General features: G+C 37.4%; 3 protein-coding genes across 4 annotated transcripts in view; 2 read left to right on the plus strand and 1 right to left on the minus strand.

The window, feature by feature from the left end:
* The window catches only part of LOC139143909 (endoplasmic reticulum resident protein 44-like), a 29,198-nt gene extending 14,939 nt beyond the window's left edge, over nucleotides 1-14,259 (plus strand). For both annotated transcript variants that reach the window (XM_070714513.1, XM_070714514.1), the window contains 8 exons: nucleotides 494-609; nucleotides 4,144-4,331; nucleotides 5,979-6,094; nucleotides 7,856-7,913; nucleotides 8,322-8,438; nucleotides 9,321-9,432; nucleotides 11,530-11,671; nucleotides 13,025-14,259. In XM_070714513.1, coding sequence (XP_070570614.1) covers nucleotides 494-609; nucleotides 4,144-4,331; nucleotides 5,979-6,094; nucleotides 7,856-7,913; nucleotides 8,322-8,438; nucleotides 9,321-9,432; nucleotides 11,530-11,671; nucleotides 13,025-13,253 — 1,078 coding nt within the window. In that variant the 3' untranslated portion in view covers nucleotides 13,254-14,259. The remainder of the gene's footprint in view (nucleotides 1-493; nucleotides 610-4,143; nucleotides 4,332-5,978; nucleotides 6,095-7,855; nucleotides 7,914-8,321; nucleotides 8,439-9,320; nucleotides 9,433-11,529; nucleotides 11,672-13,024) is intronic.
* Nucleotides 14,260-15,482: 1,223 nt separating this feature from the next.
* LOC139143910 (syntaxin-17-like) lies at nucleotides 15,483-23,250 on the minus strand. Its single transcript, XM_070714515.1, has 7 exons — nucleotides 22,684-23,250; nucleotides 21,252-21,317; nucleotides 20,679-20,886; nucleotides 19,755-19,951; nucleotides 18,745-18,831; nucleotides 17,062-18,165; nucleotides 15,483-16,434 (listed from the first exon to the last, which is right to left on the minus strand). The coding sequence occupies exons 1-6, from the start codon at nucleotides 22,846-22,848 to the stop codon at nucleotides 17,899-17,901; spliced, it is 990 nt and encodes a 329-aa protein (XP_070570616.1). The 5' UTR covers nucleotides 22,849-23,250; the 3' UTR covers nucleotides 15,483-16,434; nucleotides 17,062-17,898.
* A 458-nt stretch (nucleotides 23,251-23,708) lies between these two features.
* On the plus strand, nucleotides 23,709-24,080 carry LOC139144439 (cytochrome c-like). The gene has a single exon (XM_070715139.1). It carries the CDS (start codon nucleotides 23,709-23,711, stop codon nucleotides 24,078-24,080), a length of 372 nt encoding a protein of 123 aa, XP_070571240.1.
* Nucleotides 24,081-24,294: the final 214 nt, after the last annotated feature.

Below are 24,294 nucleotides of genomic sequence, written 5' to 3' on the forward strand. Positions count from 1 at the left end.
ATTGGGAATTACAAATTGCATAATAACCATTAGGTTAGCATAATTCTGTATTAGGTGGACATTTAGTCATACATGTATATAATTTAACATGCATGTTTATAAGGGCTATACAAATATTTTTGTTACATAATTCAGTTTTTTATATCATAGAAATTTCGTAGCTGGGTTATGTGTATCAGTTCATGTAATGCCAATATTTACCCTGTGGAAAGACTTTTTGTAAGCCCTCCACTGGCCTCTCAGATCGTCAAAAATATGGTAATGTGATGTTTTCTCCCATACTTTTGGTTGAATTCTGTTGCCGTTGCAAGTAACCAAACATGAACTGAAGGCCACAAAAAATCATGATTTTGTTTTACAGGTCATGTTCATGTAAGCAAATTGAAACTCATATATTGCTTTGTGCAATTATCACAGTGGATCTCAAAGGGAATAAGAATGTTAAAAACATTAAATCTGACATCAGTGATTCCTTTTCCATTTGTCTTCGTAGGTGTCGGTTCAGTCAGATGTTAAAACCCGTCTTTGCTGACGCTGCAACTGCCATAAAGAAAGAGTTTCCCACGCCAAATCAAGTGGTGCTTGGAGAATTAGACTGCGATGCCAATGGTAAGTAAGAAACATTGAAGTTGTGACAACCACAGTAATTGCCATCTCAAAGTTAAATTGATGAATTTGAAGTCCAACGGTGTTTGAATGGTCAATGAACTCCTGATCCAATCATTATCAGGATTCACACCACGTCATGTACTTGCACTCATGCACTGTATCAGTAGTGTGTTTATCTGATCATTGAGGTTCTCCATGAGGGAATGAAGGTGGATGTGAATATCACAAAGATGTTTTTTTGGATTTGCAGATTCATTTTTTTTTCAATTTTTGGGGGGATGAATGAGTTACCTTCACTGTGTGCGTCATGATGTGTGAAACATTTCAGCAATACACTGCACTTTTATTGCCTGCGTTGTATGGATGTACATGTTTCCAAAACCCTTATGATCTCCCCCATTGGGCTCAAGTGATTGCGTGTTTGCATTCAGTGATCCAGTGACCTTAAGTGTTTCGTTACAAGCTGTTCGCACCCTGTCAAAAATATATGACAATAGATATCAGATATAATATCATACCTGTATATTGATAGTGCAAAGACAGTGATCTGATTGGTCGAGACATGAAAAGCTATATTGGTGATATAGCGGGATAGGAATACATGTACATGTAGCTCTCTAAGCTGGAGAAAAATTCCCATTTAGACGTTTCACGCCAGAATTTCAATATACTGGTGCAATGTAATAGCAGTAAGCCACCTAAGCAATGGGTAGACCACCCGAATTTGACAAGTTTACAACATATATGCACTCACTATCGCTCATGCATATATGTCATGAACTGGTCAAAATCTCGTGGTATACAGTCGTTTGACATGGTTTATTTGCTGCTGCATGTGAAGTTTGATGAATAATCAATTTTGGGATTACAATTCTTACTCTACCAATCAGAGTGCAATGTACCGTATACTATAGATAGATATCGTACCTGTCCCACTACATTTAAGAGATTGAACGCGATAACGTTAGGATAAAATGACCTTGCCAAGGAAGATGATGAATTTATGCAAGGAACAAACAATACTTTCCCTCCAATTTCTCAGTGTTCAGGTTCAACCATGCCATTGCAGTACTCCCCACAGCTTGGAAAAATATGGCTGGCAATTTACATAACAATACATAATTTGCATATTATTTTATCATAAAAATGTGTTCTTTTGTTTGGCTATTGACATGCAAATAAATTTTTCAAAAATTTTTGGGTAGTCGACACCTTAAAAACCTCCTTGTGGAGAACCCTGCATTGACAAAACTAGATTTCAAAAGCAAATTACAGGGATTAAACAGGAAGACAGCATACAGTATAAGTAATAACATGCAGAATGGTAGTTACATGTAGTGCTCTCTCTTGTCTGATCACTTGAGCTAAAAAATTATCTAGTGATCGAAATTTCCTGCCAGGCTTTTGAAGTTTTTTTGCAATTTTGTGGACGTAGCCAGCTTGATTTATCTTTCAACGGAATGCAAAAACTGGATAATTAGACAGATATCAGTCATAGACATCACAATGTGTCTTCTTTCAGTGTTTTGTGCAATCGTGTCAGGGCATGCAAACAGCCAATTTTCTGAACACAATAAATTATAGTTGCTGCACACGCACACGACTGGATAATTATACAACAGACGTTTGTGATATGCTGAACATTGTAAGGGCAGACCGCAGACACAGAAAAGTGAGATTGTTAGCCAGCCTGTCAAGACTTATGTGTTAATGGTTTTTGACACTGCCTCATTGAAATTTCTTTTTCACATTTTTGAAGAACAGTTTATATTAATTGCTGCAAAATTCACCTTTGTGAATTTGCAGACTATATTCAAAATGAATAATTTTCCATAATCTTCCAACTGCATTTGACATTAAAAAGGGCATTTTCAATGTCTATGTCAACCCATATCACCAAACATCGTAATTTGGTACTCTAATATTAACATAGTTATCATATTTGCATGTAAATTATTCTTTACAAAATTGTGTACATGGTATTTTTAGTTTTAAATGTGCATTGACATTTTTTTCAATGAGTAAGAGTGTACATACCAGCCACTGCCTATTGTGTTTTCATTCACTGAGACTTGCATGTACCATGCAAAAATCCAAAGTTGTAAATGAATAAGCCATTCTTATCAACATTTGAAATATGAAATTCAGTGGTAAGTGATATAAAGTAGAAAGCGGTCATATTTGTGGGAATTTGTCGTTTAATTTACATATGAATAATGAATGTTGAATAGTGAGTGGCAAACACTCTAGGGACGTTTGATTTTAATCTCTCAACATGGATGATTTTCAAATTTAGATACATTCAAATTTAGATATCATTTTGTTAAATATGAATTTGCACTGCACCAGACAATATTTATGCCCAGGACGCCTTCAAAATGGTTTTACAGCTCAGAGGGAAAAACAATCACAACTGATGTATTATTAATATTCTATCATAATTTTTCAAAACTTCAGTTGTGAAATGTGTTTCTAAATTACTGAGTGGAATGTCATATACAAGACATTAACAAAATTGGGATATTGTCGAAGGTTTATGAAATATTGCCACTGTCTGCTGCAAGGCAATATGTGTACCATCGACTTTCAAAAATTCATCTCAAAATGATAAAAAAAATTGATTTTAGTGTATTTTATATTGTACATGAGATGTACAGAAATTACTTTAATTTCTAAAGTTACGCAAGGTAATAAATAATCTTGTAGATGTACATGCACTGGTATTTTATTACAGGGCATGCCTGTATTCTAATAGTTTAGTTAATTTGCAACTAACTCGTACCTGCCCATGTGATCATATATAATGTTTTGTAGAAACAGGTTTTATTAATACCAGTAAATACCTGCCTCCAAAATTAGTTTTAAACACATTTATTGCTCAGGGTATTATCAAACTTCTGTTTTTGATCTTAAGGGCAAAAATGATAGAGGTCACTATGCAAATTTCAATAAAGTGTATGAATTATGTTAACCCTTTGAGTGCTATAATTGTTCCCACCAAAATTTTAGTGCAACATGTTTACCAATTTTTACGAATTTTTCTGTAATTTGTTGATAATTTTACCCCAAATGGGCAACACATTTCATTGGGTACAATTTGTTATCAAAATTTTGACAAAAATCTGAAAAAAGATTGACTGGAGTATATTTTCTAAAGGTGACAAAAATTGACTTTGGCGCTCAAAGGGTTAATGATAGTATAAATTCAAAAAAATTGCCATTCTCAGTGTTGTCTCTTTCAAGGGTGGCGGGAGTAAATGTTCAGTTTTCATAAAAATTAAGATAGTGAAACGTAATGTTTCATGCAAATTTTAAAAAGTCCATACAAACTGTAGACTGGCAAAGAATTGTGAAAATATTATGCTCTGGACGTGCATTCTTCCCTTGTATTATCTTTTGGAGTTTCTAGCCTGTATGATAAAGTGAACTACCTTTGCAGGATTCTGCAAGTAATGGATACTTAACAGCAAGAAAAAATCTCTAAAAGGAAAATCATATTTGATTTTTCTTCTCCTCTCCTCTATCTTTGTGCAGGGGAAATAAGTTCAAGGTATCATATATCAAAATATCCCACCTTGAAATTGTTCCGGAATGGCCGCGTCGCAAAACGGGAATACCGGGGACAGAGATCGCGGGACGCTTTCCAGAACTTTATCAAACAACAACTCCAGGATCCTATAACAGCGTTGGAACAGCTTGACGATGTCAAAACCAAACTTGATGTAAGTATACAGTGTAATATCTTCACTTCTATGTCATGAAATAGCCAAAGTCAGATTTTAGGATGGAATAAATTCATATGGAATCCTAGGGAAATTAATTGCTGCATACGCAGCACAGAGAATTTCATTTTTCGTTGTTAACACACTTTCATTTCATGCTGTAAAGTAAGTCCTATTTGAAGCGTAAAGGATTTCCCTTCATGATATTTGGTAAGTTAATTGATATAAACTCAAAGCACACAGGCAATTACTGTTGTTATGTAATTGATTCAACCCTTTGATTACTGCAGTGTAATAAAATTGCTTTACCAAATAACTGTCAACACAGTTAGAATCCTGCCAATCATGGTATAATTCATTTAATATCGCGCTAAAAAGGGATTGATGGATAAAAATGTCATCCTATATCTTCCATTGGTTAAGGTACATCTTGTTGAAATATCTGGCAAAATGTCGCGAAAATTAATATTTATCAATCATATTATACATGATATATAATTAACATGGTCATCCATGTGTCAGATTTCATGCCTTCTTGTATCCAGTCTGTCCAAGTTCTGCCAGTTTTCTTGGTTGTTCATTGAGTTTTAGTTTCACAATACCTGAAGTTCCGTAAAAACACTGCATTAATCATCAAATAGTTGTATGTAACCTGTCACCGCGTAATCTGTTATTCTTGTCCGTATCACTCACATCTGATACCATATCTAACCAGCTTCATTTCATCTCTGACTACGTCATTGAAGTGAATTGAAATAAAAACTTGAATTCATACGTCAGTAACAGAAGGGAACTTTATGTCCGTAGACAAGCTGTATTGATACACCAAATCCCAAGTATTTCAACATACCAAGACAACAGCTCAGAGAAGACAAAAACAAAGGAGAGAAACAAAAGGGGAACAAAAAAGGAAGGAAAAAGCTTGAAACATTTCATAAGACTCTATGTACATATAATGTTTGCGTGCTTCTGTGTATCACAGGAAAAAATTGATGAAAAAATTTCTCTTCACAAAAAGTATTTCAACATGGTAGAAAAATCTGGAATGGGTAATTCATAAGATATGGTAAATAAATCAAAAAATAATATGAAAAATTACAAATGAATTTACTATTTTTAAAATTTTTTTTAAATGTGAGAAGAAAAATTACCATAAGCAATAATCAGTTATGGGGTGAAAAAATGAGCAGATGTTTTTGAGAAGAAAACTAATCATATTTTTCCTTGAAATTTAGATTTTTAGTCCTGCCCTTCAGTCAAATACGTTCATCTTTGATATTAAATGACTTGTGATATTTTGCCATTTTGTGTCTGGCATAGAGTGGATTAAGTGTGAAGTGCCCACGCACACAGAAGCACTGTAATACGGTACTTCTCATATAAGAAATATTGTCATGTGGGCAGCAGTTAAAAAGGATGCATTATCTATAGAATTATTCACTTGACTGAAAGCTCAAGTGGCCGTCACTCAGTCGTGAGCGACTTTATAAAGTTCAATTGTGTAATTTCCAAAACGCAGTTTCTCTTACAAAGAAGCAGCATGGCAAAATCATTGCAAAGAAGTGTTTGACAAGTTAACATGCCCCCTAAAGTTGTTCAAGCATACACTTTTTTGTCATTTCTCGTTTTCCTTTAAATTTTTTTCAGGAAAAGAAGAGAAACATGATTGCCTTCTTCAACAGAAAAGACTCGGCAGATTACATGACTTACCAACGAGTCGCCAGTTCATTACGAGACGACTGCGCCTTCTATGCTGGCATTGGGTATGTTTAATGTAACCAAGTAACCTTTGCTGTCGCTTATAAATCTGGGGCAATTCACGCATAATTACATGTAATTTCAAGGTCAAATAGTGATCATTGGCATCAGAATAATACCGACAAAACGACAGTGCCACATCAAATGATAATCTCACTTTTATTTCGGTCACATCAGCACGCTGTTGTGTCTTCAGCTGAAGGTGACTGGGGAAGTGTAAATGTTTCAGTTTCATCACATCTTGCTGTCTGTGAGTGGATCACAACAATTTTGGAAAATTAGTTAGTGTGGATAGGTTAATAGACAAATTCAAAATCTTATCTTCAATTTTGTAACACTGCAATGATGTATCCTGTGTGAAAAAAACTCAGCATGGACAAGAAGTCATCTTTAGCTCAGATATGTAAGACGACATTAACCTCATATGCTGGAACAGAAAAACAGGGATTCTCTGCCACAACAAAACAAACAAACAAGGCAGTTCAGAGGACCTTTGACCTCTGAGGAAGCAGCTTGGCCTGTTGTGAATAGATGTGATTTCCACAGCTTGACTTATGTCATGGAATCATTACATCAGTGCTGCAGTGTCAATTTGTGGAGTTTGCGTCATTGGCAGGCAATTTGATGCCAGTGATAAGACTTATAATGAAACCAATGTCTGGTTTAATACTAGACAGAGAGGACTTATTTCAGTGCTGATGCTAGTCAAATATTTTTTGTGTCAGGGTAAAAATTCACATAATTAGGAATTACAAAAAGTAAATATCTTTAAAAACATTACATGTTGTTTCATGTTGATGGCTCCATTTTGTCATTTCTCTGTTTTATAACTGTCAAATAAATTTGTTCAGTTTTATTAATTATTCATTTTTACTTAGCCAGGCCCACAGAAAAAAAACAATACCACCAAAACTTTGTAGTACTATATGTACTGACATCACCAAATAAATATGATTGACGTACGTTTTTTGCCAAATATGGAGATATGAAAATATGCAGAGTAACTGTCAAGAAAATCTCTCTTTTATCCTTTCACCATCTACAGTCTCCAATGTATGCGGTTAAGGTTGTGCTTAGCTAAAATTTACTGGGGCAATTATTAGCAGCCATGCTACTGGAGTTCTCATTTCTATATCAATGCACACTTACTAGGGCTTTGCAAAAATGGTATGGGGGCTTCCTAAACCATCAGGCAAACCTGAGCAAATACACTGATGTCAGTATGAAGGTTCCACTTCCCGTTGAAAGCAACAGTGTTATACCAAAGCATGATCTTGAAGCGGTAATAAACCAGGCAGGATTTTGTCCAAGACAGCTGTGAAGTGCCTGTCCGGCAAAAACAGTGATAATGTATAATCTACAAAGTATATTAGGTTTTTCAATCTACTTCATACCAAGAGGACAATGACATCAGACACACAGGAACCACTGGACTTTTGTCGTGTCAGCATAATCTGCTGCGAAGCAGAACTGTTTGTCGTACCGCTATTAAAATGAAAAGTTTCATAGAAATAGGATTTAACGTTTGTAACAGATGTGAGTGAAAAGGTATTTTCACTAATACATACTTTGTCTCCACAGTCATCTCAGCAGTGCTGGTCCAAATGCTGTCACATGTCGTTCACATGACCTTTAGCCGAGTTGAAATTTTGTGAAGCGTATTTTATAAAACTGTTTGTGCATGAGGAAAAGTGTTGATACAAAAAGAGGAAATACACCATTAAATTGTTGTATACACTTATGTATGTTCCCTCTTTCATTTTCAGGGAGACGTTTCGTCCTGAAATGACCGGAGGAAACAACATTTTATTCAGGCCACCAAGGGTGAGTACAGGGTTAAATAATGTCCCACTTTGGTTTATCACACTCAATAAAAACATAGCGAGTTTGTCCATTGATTTCAGAATGTTAATTCTTTTCTTCCGATTGGTTACAGTCCAAATTTACCAAAAATGAGTTAAGTTGAAAGTGTGCCTGATTTCTGTAAACTTTCAGACCAAAGTATATTTTACAAGTTCTATTTGATTTGTTTAGTCACACATTTTATGCTAATCAATATCTGAATATGGATGGTGATGTATGAAATATTAAAATCACAATTACTTTTGGTTGTTGTTCGTAGTTGACTTTCTCATATATTTGGAGTTGTCATGAGTGAAAAAAACATATTTAAGAAATTCAAGCTGGTGAAATTGCAATTTGATCAACAATTTTAATCTGTTTCTGCCACAGACAAAAGACCAAGATATGCTGTACCTCGGAGCGCTAACAAACTTTGATCTGCTGCACACATGGTCCTACGATAAGTGTGTTCCACTGATCAGAGAAATCACATTTGAAAATGGAGAGGTGAGTTGATGGCGAGACAAGCTTATCAGTTTGCTGCGTCATCAATGTTGATACTTTGATATGCATGATTAGTACACCAGTCCCGAGGTACTTGTGTCCTTTTTGGAAGTGTATCACTTTCATTGCATTTGATCAATATCACTACAATATCTATAATATTGAAAAAATTAGTAATATACTCATTTAGGGAGTATGTTCCTTGAAATTGAGAGATAATTTTTTGCACAGATTACCTAAGATTTACCGACACTTGAAATTCAAAATGGTTGCCATCCCTTTGTTTAACTCTATGGGGTAAAATTAAATTATCGATTTTCACAAAAGTAAGCCAGTGAAAACTTTAGTGACTCCAAGAGCTCCAAAATGAATGCCCGTAAGTGGCAGACCAAGAAAATACATGTATTGTAAAGTATGAGAGTCTGAATATCTGTCCCTGAGGGGCATTCTAACTTAGCTAAGCTTCAGATAAGTATATTACAACACTGGTGCACAAGGTTTCATTCAATTCAGAAAGAACTGCATTTATCATACTGCTCAATACACTTATACAATTGTGTTAAAGCAAAATACTAGGTCGTAGAGGGCGCTCTATAGGTTCACCTGTCATGACTGTTTGGACATTGTGACTACGCGACAATGTGAATGCTCTGTTTGTGTTACACCTGATGTGGTTTGATGTGCTAATTTTGATTGATTAAAACAATTCATCAGATCATAGCAATGATGTTTGTATTCATGTGTGAATGGACTTCTATGGAACAGACATGAAATTCCGTTGAAAACAGCATTTCCATGACTGATAATAACACTGCAGCCAGTCATACCATGCAATGAATCTATGTCGTACGTTTGATATTGACCCACTGACAATGCGCTTTGCAGGAACTCACTGAGGAAGGTCTACCGTTCGTCATTCTGTTCCACAAACCTGAGGACTCTGCCACCGTTGCAACATTCAATCAGATAGTCTCTCGAGAACTTATTCACGAAAAAGGTTGGTGAGATTTTTTTGTCAGTAATAGATGTCAAAATTTATAGTATCCTTTTGGGGTAGATATTGTCAGGGAGAGGATTCAATTATATCGTTTCACAACAGAATTATGAAAATACTTTCAAACCAAATTGTTTAGATACCAGCAATTTGGACTTATGAATATATTCCATTGATAATGATTCTTTATCAGTTGATTTGCATACTAAAAGAGTGTTTGTTAATGTTTTGCATAAATAAATAAATTTATTTAAAAATTAAGCATCAGAAGAGAGAATTGCTGCAACCATGTCTTCTTAGTAGTATTGTATATCTTGCCGTTCTCAGCAGCTGGGTTAGGCCTCTGTTCAGGTACCAAATGGATAGGAAGCAAATTTTCTCAGAAGCCAGGGGTTTCACTAAGTTTTGAAACAGGGGCCAAATGAAAATTACAGGCGGCCAAGCCGTACCAACGTCCAAGCATGAGGATGTTTGGATATGGCAGCCCCCCCCCCCGACACGGTTCCAAATTAGCTATAATAACTCGACAAAACGGTACATCAATCACACATGATAACTTTATTTAAAAAAGTATTTGCATTTTTCAAACGATCAGAGACAACAGTATAGATAGCCTGAATCAAGGTGCCGCTACTTTCAAATCATGAATGACTGTTGTAAAAAAGTGTTCATTTTATGTTGAAAGCATGGGTCCCTTCGGAAACCACACTCAAAAATGCATTGGAGATCATCTTTGACGCAAAGAGCATAGAAAATATGAATTCAGAGATGTATTTGGAGCCATCGATGTTGGTTTTTTGGAAGAATTATTGTGGCTTTTGGTGCGCGAAATCCGTCTCGAACTTGGCGATACATGTGTACAGTGGCTGGTAATTCAATTTCCCTACTTCCTGCATTGCCGTGTACGGTGTATGAAACCACAAACAACTGTGCTACAGCACGGTCTCTCCGGACCGTTTTTACAGCCTACCACTCAACGTCACAGTCTGCTAAAGTTTACACCTTCAATTTATTCTGTTTTGATATTTATATGCCCACAGAGTTGAAGCAAGTCAAACGTTTGGCTCTCAGTCATTAAAATCCAAGAACGAACGCGAACGTTGACTACATTGACAAGCAAGCCGTTGTTTAACACAATCTGCGGCCACGGATAGCTGTGGGCGATTGCTGATGCATTCAGAAGAAACCTTTCCTCAGAGATATTCATAAAACGCCGCATGAGTATCAAAATGATCTGAGAAATTGCCATCCATTGTACCCTTCTTAATCAACCAACCCGTCTAACTGTTTCCATTTCGACCGAACTGAGTTTATTTCAACTACGTATGGCCCAGGCCGACATTATGTTGCGTTACTGCACATGCTCAATGACCCCTAACCTCCAACCACCCTGTGTACGTTGTACAGACGGGTTCCGTGCTGTATAGCTGTACCAGTACCGCACGATACACCTATGCGAACCAACGACCACAAACTTTTCACTGAAAACCTCGCAAAAGCGTTGTAAACAAGTAATTCAGCATGAAGGATACAGATCATTGTAAACTTTTACCGATATGCTGTATTTGTTACCAGCTATTCATTCCTGTAAGCGGCACAACAATTACATGATTTTCAGGTAATTACAGGCGGCCGTGATCGCCTTACAGCCGGCCATATGGCCGGTGGCCGGCTTTTAACGAAACCCCTGGAAGCACACTACTGTTTTCCACCATATTTTGCAATTAGTGCAAGATGTGAGGTGCATTCATTTATGCAAATTAATGAGCATTGTTTTGGTATTCAATTTTTATGCAAACGATTTCGATTATCAATGTGGAATATTCATCTAGCTCACGTCTTACATTGTACTATATTAGGAACAATTATTTCAAACGGAAAATCAAAGCTCTGTTTTATGTGTAACATACTCAAGTTAAATACAGCTCCTTTTCCAATCAAGTGTCAAAATTTTAGACATATTGCGAAAGAAACATTTTTTCATTCCCCTGTGTCCCATGGAAATTTTTGAATTAGTACCAAAGGATATAGCAGAAGATCTCACTTTTTTATATCCACAATGCTCAGGAAGTCATTTTGACTCTATTTTGGACTTTACAGGTAGTGTGAATTTCCTAACAGCTGACGGTACAAAATTCACCCATCCGTTGCATCATCTCGGCAAACAACCAAAAGACCTGCCTCTCTTGGCAATCGACAGCTTCAGACACATGTACTTATTTCCAGACATCAGTAAACTAGGGTAAGTTGAGATCATTGGTATTTTCAACAATGCAACTCAGTGTTCTCCCCAGAGCTATTATAGAGTGGTGGCCGCCACTCTATAATTTTGGTAAACAATAGAAACTCATTACCATAACAATTACATTTATTGTTATGCAAATTAGCCGCCACTCTATCAGAAAATCCTGGGGAGATCAATGCAACTGTGTATACACCGTGAATGTTTGTGCTTTCTGTTTTGATGGTGACGTTTGGCAGCTGAGTGTGACATCAGACAAATTTTGAAAAGTAAATAACAGCTCCATAAAACGTAAATTTTTTTTGTACTTTCCAATTTTTTAGTTCCATTTGTAATATATGGTTTCTCATCATACTCCATGCACCATTCCAACAAATGCCAATAGCTCAACTCATCAGTACAGCCTCTTTGTGTGTCGGATAGGTGTATTGTTGACACCTACCTGATAAGAATTCATCGTTGACGATAACACTGGCTATCATACCCAGTGCATTGTGTTGGCAAGAATATTACTGTATTTTTCAACACTCTTTAGTGCCTAGGGGAGAAAAATAAATCTCTTCTTTAAAGGTATACAGTCACCTGTAATCTAAATATGTCCATATATGGTCAAAGGGGTGTTCCTTGGTATTCAAAATGCCCATGTGAGGGCACTGTTTTTAAAAAGCGGCCACCCGCTCAAATCTGTGATTGGTTAGACTTTCCTCTTTCCATGGTAACTGTGCCAAAATTGGAACAGGTGACAGTATACCTTTAATAGAATAAAGACAATGAAAAAGTAGCTGTTGTTCCTTCAAATGAAAGAATGTGTACCAATCTGATTGTGAATATCTGTAAATTATCAAGAGACTGCAAATACTAGCAGTAAAACTGTGCACTTGACAAATACAACAAGTTACACTAAATCTAAAAACCACTTCCGTTAATACAGGTTTAAAGTACCAGCAGCTGTCCTGTTTTGACTGATTATTTCAGTGTTTTTTGTTTCGTATGTCAATTGCAAGTTCTTGTTCTGCTGCTGAAACATCCACTATTTAGGTTGTCAACACAGCGTGTTTTCGTGTAAAATGCACCTTTATTATTTACTTTTAAATTCAAGTCCAGACCAGAATTCTCTCGTCAATGATAGCAATGCAGTTTACACATTTTGCAAGCTGAGTGTATAAGCTGAAGATGGAGACTCTAAATCAATCATTTGTACACAGGGGACACAATAGCTTGAAGATGTGATTTTCATGATCATTTAGAAATTACTTCCGGCCTCTTTTCCTGTTTCTCCATTAAACCAATTGATTTTGTATTTATACAGAAAATAATGTTGCATCGCTGAATGTATCCATAATTTTCTTTCAGGATACCAGGTGTTTTGAAACAATTTATCGCAGACCTGCACTCGGGAAAACTCCATCGGGAATTCCATCATGGGCCAGACCCAACAGCTGCACCATCCAAGCCTACACAGGGTAAAGTGGAGTCATCAGAGGAACAGAAAAAAGAAGAGGCATCAATCCCACCAGAGAGCACTTTTGTCAAGCTTAAGCCCAGCGAGAACCGCTACACACTGCTCAAGGATGAGCTGTAGGAGAGCGCCCTCGACTTTTTGTAGGAGAAATGCCCAAGAAAGCGCCCTCAGTGTTGATATCAACCATTCTTTTGTTCACTGTTCTTCAGAAGCTCTGTGGAAAGACTCCCCAGGTTTATGGCATCTCAGTACTTGTTTCAGTGTTTTGCTGCGAAATTCAATCAAACTCTTACAAACAGTAATGCACCTGCATTGTTTGAAGTTTTGAATATATACACTTTTTTCTAATTTTGAAAGTAAATTCTTGATTATAATTAGTTTCCAAATAATTTATAATCAAAGAGTGGATTTTATAGAGCCTCAAATAATGATACAATACAAATTATTTATCACTTGTTTGCAACTTGATGATTCATGACCTTGATAATTCTGTGCATGTGTCAAGTCCACTGAACAGTACGACTTTGAAATGTATGAAATTGCAACGAGGGTCTTGTTTTCATCTAATCAGGGTTACTTTTTGTCAAATCCAGAAGCTTGCAGGGCCTGTATGGAGGAAGAACAAGGAATATAATCATCTCATAGATGCATGTTTATAAGCCTGGCAATTTTTGTAATAATGACTAAGACATCCTGTTCGTGGAAAATATTTCTGACAGACTTGATCAAAAATGCAAAGCAGCATTGATCAAATCACTGTAACTAACCACAGAGTAGTAGATTGACAGTTGTCATGACTGGCAATATATTGTTCATATATTCTAACTACTTTGGCACGTTTCAGCCACTGAGGGCGCTATAGTAAAGTCAAATTTCACCCCATCTTAACTGCACAGCAAACAAGGTCTTATCTGGGTAATTTGTTAAAAAATGTTCAGACACGTAATAAGCCAATAATGCTGCTTATTTCATTCATCAAATTTTGTGAAAAAAATTTAGAGCTGTAAGTTGATAATTTTAAAATCTATGAAAATGTCAAACATGAAACTTTTTTTGTGTGTGGGGAGTTGATTCTTCTAATTTCAGAGATAAGTTTCTTTTTTAATAAAGAAAGAGTTACATTGAACATCATCTTTGTCAGTGTCTTTTGTTTAAAACAGATGCACAAATACATGTAGCTTGTACACACGGCTCAGATCTTGTCTTTTAGCGGGAAGTTACAGGACCATGGGTGCACAATAGGGGGATTTCTGATGACGTTGCTGTTTGCATACACTGGGCGGGAGTTTTTGAATCCTCATAACATCGCTTTCACCGTGTGATCAATTTGAATAATCATGATGGGCACTTTCGTGATGCAAAGAGAGATCAAATGGTCGTACAGGGAACACATTTTGAAAGATATGCGTTCTCCGACAAAAAAAAAAAATTACAGTTTGTTTTCGACTTAAGTTTACTCATTATGTATTCATAGACACATATGCAAGACAATATGGCAAAATATATGGGATTCTGGGACCAAACAAGGCACGTCCGATCAGTAGCGTGGCTTTTTTACATAATCAGTACGATAATCTGGCTTTCGTAGGGAAGTTCCTGTTTAACGGGGCAGTGGCTGTAATTTTAACTACCTATAGTTTTGTTTTGTATGTCAAATACAGTTTAATTTTCTACCCCTCAAAATGCATGTTGAGATGCACAGTATTCAGCTTGTCAATTTGACCTGTTCTTGACTAGTAAATTGTCTTGATCAAAAGTTACTTGTCAGCAGTTAAAATGCACCTTATACACAAGCATGCCAATGTTGACAAGCTGAGCAGAGGGTGCTTTAGGGAGTGCAACAAAAATTTATTGTTGACATGTAAAACAAAAATGTGAAAAAAATTATCAAAAGTTTCAGCTACTGGCCCTTGACATAACATTTGCTTTTGTCAACATTGCTGTAAGTCCGGTGACTAGAGTCAATCGCCAATTTTAGTGGTGTGTGTGATTGTGTGTGCGTGTGTTGTCAGTCTACATTAACAGTGTAGTCCATTGGCTATCGTCAGCACATCAGCAGATTCTTTTCAGACACTAACCAGTACACATGTTCACATTCATTTTCATCACTGAAACTTGGAATACAGTGAGGAACTTTTCAAATAGATCTTGTTATGGCAGAAGCAGGCTCAGTGGACATTGGTTTGCAGAATGTAAAAAAAGGGAGAATTGTCACCATAGAGGGCGCTCTTTCCTCAGCACTTGTTGCACAAGGTATGGTGCATTGTACCATATGCTTCCCTTTTCGTTTGCAATCGCAAACCAATCTCTACTGAAGCGACTGTTTGTCACACACAAAGACAAGAATGGTCAAAGAAATTGGCAACATTTAATACCGATGAAAAACTGACAAATATTCATACTTATAAAGCATGCAGCACCATGGTATTTGTGTGTATGCTTAGATTTGTTTAAAAATTGTACGTACATCTTGGACAACCATTCAGTAATCCATCATAGTGGAGACAGAAGAATATTAATAGTCCTACATGGATTGCAATAGGAAATAGCCACATTGTAGTAGAAAAATTTACGCCGTACTGAATGAGATGAACACAACCAGACAATACATAAACTCATTACCGACAAGAAAAATTGGCTCTTGTAATCATAAAGAATTTTGTAATAGAGTCATATACAGCAATATGGCTACTGGACGTATCATTAATATTTCTGATGCTCTGAATGAATATCTTCACTCTTGGAGTTCACCACAACTATATTGCCATAAAATAAATAAATATACAAAAAAAATCACTTAGTATGTACCAGTACTCACAATATCCCAAACATGGATCTAGTGAAGGACGTTAAAAAAATTCAAGAAAAAATTCACTGTGTAATACTCTGATAATACATGTACCAGTATTGGATGGCATGCTAGCAGATGCACACTGCCCTCTATAGGCCTGTGTCCCCAGCTTGTTGCCATCACTTGCTGTTCTCACCAAATGTGCTAATGCTGTTCAAAGTCAAGTCCAATAAGTACTTTGTGAAAAGTGTATCAATCTTAAGAAGACAGTGGCACACTTTTCAAAGATATCTAAAATTTTGTGTGGGTGCCAGAGTTTGTCCCCACCACTTGCGAAAAGGTTAATTCTGAACAGGAGATGGCAAACCATTCTGTGAATTTTCATTTTGTAAGATTGTTCCAGGACTGCATTCCTCCTCTGTTACAAGTGTGTCTCTTAATTTTCTATCGAGTAAATTTCTATGAAAACTTGAACATCTTGACACTGCTACATGATAAATTGATTGAAACCTGTCCGCACAGTAAGTGAGGCTACCCACAATTCCCTTGATTTGTTCACTCAGACATTTTTTGCTAAAGGCTTTTTCAATTTTATCTATTCTTAACAATTTGTAACTTACAATTTAAGTTCAGGATTATTTGTTTAAACTATGTTCCAACATTATTGATTACGTTTAAAATTCAAGAGTAAATTGAATGAGAAGTCGATGTTTGGAGGTGCTAAAAATTGCACACTTGCCAAGATAAAGTTATCAGCAACTAAGATATTCTCATCATACCATCTGTCAGACATGCAAATTTCCTTTGTTACGAACATTAAAAAAAATCAATACCCTTTCTTTTGCCAACATAGATGCAACTTATTCCCTTAGTTTCCTTGAAAATATTGTGTATGGCTGTCAAAAATCTATGTCGACAAAATTACAAAATTGCTATCTCCTCCACGGAAAAGTGTTTGATCTTCTCAATATTCACAGTGAGAAATCACAAAATTATGATTATCAGAACTATGTTGCCAGAATTTTGAAATATGGACCGAGTTGTTCTGTGTACAGAAGAAATTTGCTTAAGTTCAGTGAGTGATCTCCGTGTGTACAGATCATGGAGAATTGTGGGTAGCCTCACTTGCTGTGAAACCTGTGTGCAATGCTTCATACAGAGTTAGCTACTGTCGTCTATTGTAGCATTCATGCACCTGGTGTGCACCTGGTATTTAACACACAAATTGACAATCACAGACAACTTTTGTAAAAATTGCTACATGTAAGCCGTTAATCAAGTCAGCTGAACTCCCCTCCGTCAGTCTTGTAAGGTTATCTCTGATTGGTTCTTGTCTAGTCTTTGTGTTTCTAAGTCAGACCAATTGGTGAATGTGTTCGACACATGCATCAAATTTTCATCCAATGGGAAGATTCTGTCTTAAAATGCACAGCATGTCACCACTTTTCTCCTAACTTCACAGTTTCATGGCAAGAAAGGTAAATGTCTGTGCAGGCGGTGTCGGTGGCAAGCTTTGTGCAGATCAAATCCACTTTACCATGAGATACATAAACAGTAGTATTACCAACAATGTACATGAAGTTACATTACGATTGTCGTGTAAAATGTACATGCTTTGTACCGATATGCCGCCAAGGTATATCCATGACATGCATTCACTAGAGCATTAACAGAAACGTTTTAAAAAGAAGGTTGTATTTTGAGTCTGGAACATGTCAAAATCTGTGGCCTGTTTTTGTAAGTTTCAACCCTTTCACCCCCAGTTCCCTGTATACAGGTCCAACTTTACCATAGAAAACAATGGATTTGGGACAAACCATGGTGGTGAAAGGGTTAAAGCTTGGCATATCTGGTTTTAGAGAATAAACTGGGCATATCTATGGATGTCAACCCCAGTAGAATAATCAATAGCGTTTGATTTAGCCTGACATTGTGACTGATGATAGGAGAAGTTTATCACGAGTTTCTCTCTTTTCAGGAGTCTTGGCTTCCACCTTCAAAATTCAATTCAGGAGTTGATTTCCACTGTCTCTGAGTCGAAGATAGGTTCTGAAGTTCAATTTCATTGATTTTGTCCTGTCTGCTTTTGATTAGTTTGCCACCAGTAAAGCCGACGAGTCCCCCGCCGACGGCCGCGGCCATGCCAAGCTTTGCCCCAGCAAGCAATCCGACGGGTCCTCCGACAGCGCCCCCTATAACGGCACCAGCAACTGGAATGATCATTGCTTTGTACTTGGCAGCCTGGGAGAAAATGAAAGAGGGCAACATTTAAATATTTTGTACATTCTCATGGTCGAATCTTTGTGATGTAAATAATACTGAAATACCGAATTTGCTTGTGACTCTAAAGGTTTCATAATGCATTGCGTCCATGAAATATAGTACGATAATCACCAATCAGTGTTGAACTTGGAGTCAGCAGTGTGGTGAGAGATTTGCCTCTTTGCAGACACTTAATGAGCTGCCTTCAACTTCATGAATCATTTTCTTCACACAACTCAAGACAGCTTGTGCCTGCATCTGCATGCAGCTACATGTATGCATGCATCTATGTGTACGAGCATGTTTATACATATGTGTAATAAACAAACAGGAAATGTTTGATTGTTGGCAGGCCGTTGTCACAAGTGTAATCTTATTCTGCCCATTGCTGTAGTTAGATGAGCTGTTCTCTTTTTTCATGCTGAACCAATGCAAAATATGAGAAAAATGTATCTACATGCAAAACATCTGCCACAAGATTAAGAGACAAGCCAGTGATTTCACTCCACAGGCAAGTAGAATGCAGAAGAAAACTTTTAACAAATTTGTCTGATTTACCCCTCCTAGATTCAAAACACCTTGTTGTACATTGCCGTGTGCACTGTCGACATTATCTACAATACTGTCCACTTTTTCTTGTTGGTCCTGAAACAGAAAATTTCAAGAACAACACTTTCAGCCCATTTGAGAGTATGGCTTTCATGTATTTGGAAAATATGAGCCTTAAAGAAAGCTTCAGGCTTTTGCTAAAACTTTCAAATTCCTTGAGAAAACTTCAAGCCATACTCCTTCTTAATTGGGAAAATCAATCAAGCATTAACATGCAGAGTTTCCAATTACAGAAACAAATTATTGACACACACACACACGCACATACACACACATACATATGGTACACACATATAGTTCATGCAAACATTATACAAATTATAAATATACATAAAACATGCAACTTTGCACAAATGAAGTGCTCCTTTGGTAATCTTCTCACCAGCATATGTATAGAACACCTTGGCTCTAAGGGGTAACAAACAATGAAACTTAATCACACTATCATGGGGTCAAACATCCACGTACACTTCACTTGTGAATTTAAAACAATGTTGATCAACAAATGGAGGGAAAAAGAATTTAGGTCAAGCCAAGAGTTGCATAATATATTGGATAATATTACTGGGTCAGACAGTGATAACTTCCTGCAAAAACACAAATATTTGAGAAGTAGAGGGCCAGATTAGACTTTTAGGTACAATGTTCTGTTTGGATTGGATGAAACCATGATTTAAATTTTTCCTTTTTACTTTGACCTATCGCAGTACACGCAATCACAAGGAACTCTTAATGACACAATTTTCTCCTCTGTTCCTCAGTGATGTCAAAATGTCAGAGGAACCATGGCCCACTGAGACAAACCTTGTGACAAAAATGCAATTGTTTTGCAAATTTCACAACACTTTTGGTGCTATTATAAACTTTTTTTTTCACATTTGACGCACACTGTCACCTTCGATAGTGTCACTTTTACAGAATGAGCTCAACCAATAGAGAGAGACAGAACGAGTACTTACATGCACCATGGTGGAGAAATCATGTATCATGGAATTTAACTCCACCAAGTTGCCTCTTAGCGTGTGCCAGGATTCCTTGGCTTCCGCTTCTTGGACGACCATCATCTGCTCTTGTTGTTGAAGTTCTCGCTGCCTCTCTTGTTGCCATGGTTGCGCAGGATGAGACTCACTTTCATCGCTGTCCATCTCTCCTACAGCTGCAAAGGCAAGACATTCACACTGATCAAATCAATTTCATCTGGGATACCATGCGGAAGAGATACTCATATTCCACAGAATTCCTGTACTGGTATCATTGTTGGGGCAGATAAACAGCAAACAAACATTTCACACCAGACCCAAAATCTATAGCATACCCTAGATCTTTTGCCAAGGAAGATTACTGGCAAGAAGCGCAGTTTGAAAACCTATTATGTGACACCTATTTTGTAAGAATAGCATTGCAGGGTAGTTCCGCTGACCCTAAGTGACAAATGTTACGTGATCAAAATTTCCAGTCTTCTTGGAACATACAGCATGTACTTGCTGAACATGGCTCCATCACATATGCAGAGTTGACATGTTTATATACAATGGGTGTTTGCTTCTGTGTCTATGAAAATAAGATAAATTATTGAACTTCAGAAAACACAAAGATCATACAGTGCTACTTCTTGCATGAGTATGATTTTTGGTAAAAATGAGATGTGTTCCCATAATTAGCAATAACAGGCATCAGATTATTTTGTGACAATTTAAAGTCTTGGAAAAACAACACAGCCTTGATGATTTTTGAGCGATTTTTCAATGATACTTAAAATTAATTTTGGCATTACTGTCCGACCAGCAATATATTTGTTTCATTTGCTATTGAATCAAATGATCACCACCCTACAGATTACTGAAAGAGGATGCTTGACAAACGATATGTTTTACATTTCGTACCATTTCTTCCATCCACTGTTTGTACATTATCTGTCATTGTTCTATGACTTAGAGGTTCGTCATCGCTTCCATGTAAATCAATGAATGACATGACGGCAGATATGGCTTCCTCCTTGATGGGCAGGACCCTGGCATCAAATTTGTCCAAGTCTTCATCCCGTATCTGGTTCCTTGTTTTCTCCATCTCTCGGACATTTGCTTTCAGTTGCTGTGGAAATTAATTAAGAATGTATATACAATCTATGTACACATACGTATGTACATACTTATGTATCTCTGTATGTATGTATGTATCATGTATATATGTATGTAAACATTACATATGCATATAAGCATAAGTACAAATACATGCATGTATGTATATATGTATGTATCTATGTATGTATGTATGTATGTATGTATGTATGTATGTATGTATGTATGTATGTATGTATGTATGTATGTATGTATGTAAGTATATGGTGTCTGTCTGTCCTTATGTATCTATGTATGTATGTATGTATGTATGTATGTATGTATGTATGTATGTATGTATGTATGTATTTATCTATGTATGTATGTAAATAAACATACCTGAACAGTCCTGCTTGCATTTATCAATTCAACGTTTAATTTTTCCCATTCTTGCAATCTTTGGTACTGAAAGACAGAAAAAAATGAATTTGCAATGGATATAGAGAAAATTTGTTATTCTCAAGGAAAGGTTTGAGAGCTAGAATGCAAAGAATGAGGAAATAACCCGTGCATGTGTTGTTTTGTCAGATCCATATCATAATCCTGTATCTATAAAGGTCACAGTCTGAACAGATACTTTCAATGGAACTGATTGCACCAGCGTCAATTACAAAGGACTGTTTTTATCTGCATGTGTAATATCATCTTTGTTTGACACTTCTGATTGTTCAAGGACATTTTAAAGGCCATTTGAACTGATTAACCTTGCCTAAAGACCTCTATTGTCTAGCTGCTTTGGCCAGTTGTGGTGTGTACACCAAGGGGAAATCAAAAGAGTACTGTGGTGTTGCAACAGAACTCTGCCTTTTTTACTGGTATTTTCATTTAATTTTAAAATGAAGGTAAATTTATTCAGAATCACCTGAAACTTTTGTTGAGCGACCCCTGTGATGTCCACATGATGTACAGATGTGCATCATGGAGGACCTGTGTAACAGACTCGGCCCCTGTGATGTCCACATGATGTACAGATGTGCATCATGGAGGACCTGTGTAACAGACTCGGCCCCTGTGATGTCCACATGATGTACAGATGTGCATCATGGAGGACCTGTGTAACATTAGATCCCGTACCCTGATACTAAAGCATTGTTTACGTACAAACTGAGAACTGAACATGCTGAACGACACATTCTATGTAAGCTTCTTGCTGAAAACCACAACAAAGACATGCTAATTATGTCTTTTTTTTGAAACCACAAGTTTATTATGAAAAGTTATGCTCCACCATTATTTAGCTAATACATGTAATAGTGATAATAATAACACTGTGCCACAAGACACGTGATGATGTTGTAAATCAGTGTTTGCTTTTCGTTCGGTATCCATGGCAGCAAACAATGAGGAAATGTCTTGCTAGAAAAGCTGCGGCTTCAGACTTCTTTTAGGCCTTTCGTGGTTCGAAAAAGTCACGGGCGGAGCTGACTCTTCATACGAACTGAACCACGGTCCCTCAACCTACTGATCTACTTACGGCAACCTGAACCACGCATTGCGACATCCGGCAAAGAATTGCGAAATGCGACGCCAGCCTGATATATCGAATAGGCTGGCTTCCTCAATACATTGTGTGAAGAGCCCGTGTCAGGTACAACATAACAGGATTGTTTACAAACACGACCATTCATGATGTGTTGACGAAATGCGCCTTGTATGATCATTAGTCACTTGTAAACAAATCCTATTGACTTTGCGGGTTTTAATCAACAGCCAAATGTAAAACGGAACAGAGATTATATAATGACGTCGAAAGTTAGGTTGTAATTCATACCTTTTCGATGTTACCTCTGTGTTGGGCCAGTCTGTCTAAATCTGTTGGAATGGCAACTTTCGTAAACATGTGAATGGCATGTTCCAGTCGCTTGAGCGGTTGCTTCGGCATTTCGTCTTCTTCGGATACGATCTTCGGACTTGCACTCGACTCAAACGATGCCATATCAATTGCTGGAATTCAGCTATGGTTACCGAGCGTTCGCTGTCGATGTTGGGTTCAGAGTTCACAAGCTATTGCATTCACAGTTACTTTCGATTTGCGAATGCACTCTCACGAACGTTTCAGTTTCAGTACACAGGTCTACTGCACCGCCTCAGCTCAACGAAAGGCCGCGTTGCGTGTCATATTCCGACGTCCAACATACCGGTTAAATATTTCAGGTAGCAGCTCCAGCAGGATGATACTTTTTTCTTTCTTCCAGAGAGGGGATCGGCTATTTCACTCATACATCATTTCGCAGGTACAGCTGAAAGGTTTGGGACTGGCTGGTCTGTCACTGTACCATAAACATTAACACGGAAGTGCGTATAGATGCAGTCGACGTAAAGCATTGTGGGAAAGTATGCCCCCTAGTGTGTATAATTTTCTTCATCTGTTTCAACATACATTCTTGTTCCACGGTGAAACGTTTTCATTATGCGTGGTCCGATATATACATTTCAGTGCAGTAATTTGGCCTTTGCTCTACGACAATCGTAGCTTCGATTTCTACAAACTTTGCAAAACATTAAATGTTCTGATGGGGTCATGAACTTTGAAAAATAACAGCAAGTTAAGCGGTAGGAAACTGGGAGAGGTTATCTGAGTTCATGAATCAATAGCGCCAGCGTTGTTGACATTTTGCCGGTGTTTGTGGCTTTCAACAGTCCGTCTATTATCTTCGTCAGGCCTCAGGTGCCCGAGCTCAGGTTTAACCATTACGGACTTGATCCCAAGGTGTCCTTTCTCAGATTTCCTTGATACTGCCTGGACGTTTGGGATACATCGACTGAAACGGCTTCGACGTGCAGAAATCATCGACCATGGGCCAGAAACCATCAACGCCTGCAACCGCACCCACTCCCGAGACCTCAGGTGACCCCGTGAAGGGGAGGGAGGTTTTCCTTCGAGAATGTGAGCACTGCCACACGATCGAGAAGGGTGGTAAGCACAAGTTTGGCCCTAACCTACAGAACCTGTTCGACCGAAAAGCCGGCGAATTAGAAGGGTTCAAATATCGAGACCAGGAAAATTGGAAGGAGAGAAACATCACGTGGACAGAGAAGACGCTTGATGAATACATGGCCGATCCCCGTGCCTACGTGCCGGGAACAAAGCTATTCTTCAAACCGGTGCCGTCACAAGAAGACAGAAGAAACCTCATCGCATACTTGAAAGAGGCAACCAAGGACTGATAGTTTCTTATAAAATGATGCATTTAGTAATGCCATGTCACGATACTGCCGAAATTTTCGGGTACGTGCGCGTTCTCATGTCCATTCATCAACGCAGTGGACTTTGGACGAACTTTAAAAAGTTTGGGACTCGGTTCGCCGCTAATATCAATACAATTCGGTCAGAGTACATCAACTTTCAAGTTTTCATGGCTTATTTTCAATCAAACGATCG

This window comes from Ptychodera flava, chromosome 11 (genome assembly GCF_041260155.1).
Source record: "Ptychodera flava strain L36383 chromosome 11, AS_Pfla_20210202, whole genome shotgun sequence".
Classification (NCBI taxonomy): Eukaryota; Metazoa; Hemichordata; class Enteropneusta; family Ptychoderidae; genus Ptychodera; species Ptychodera flava.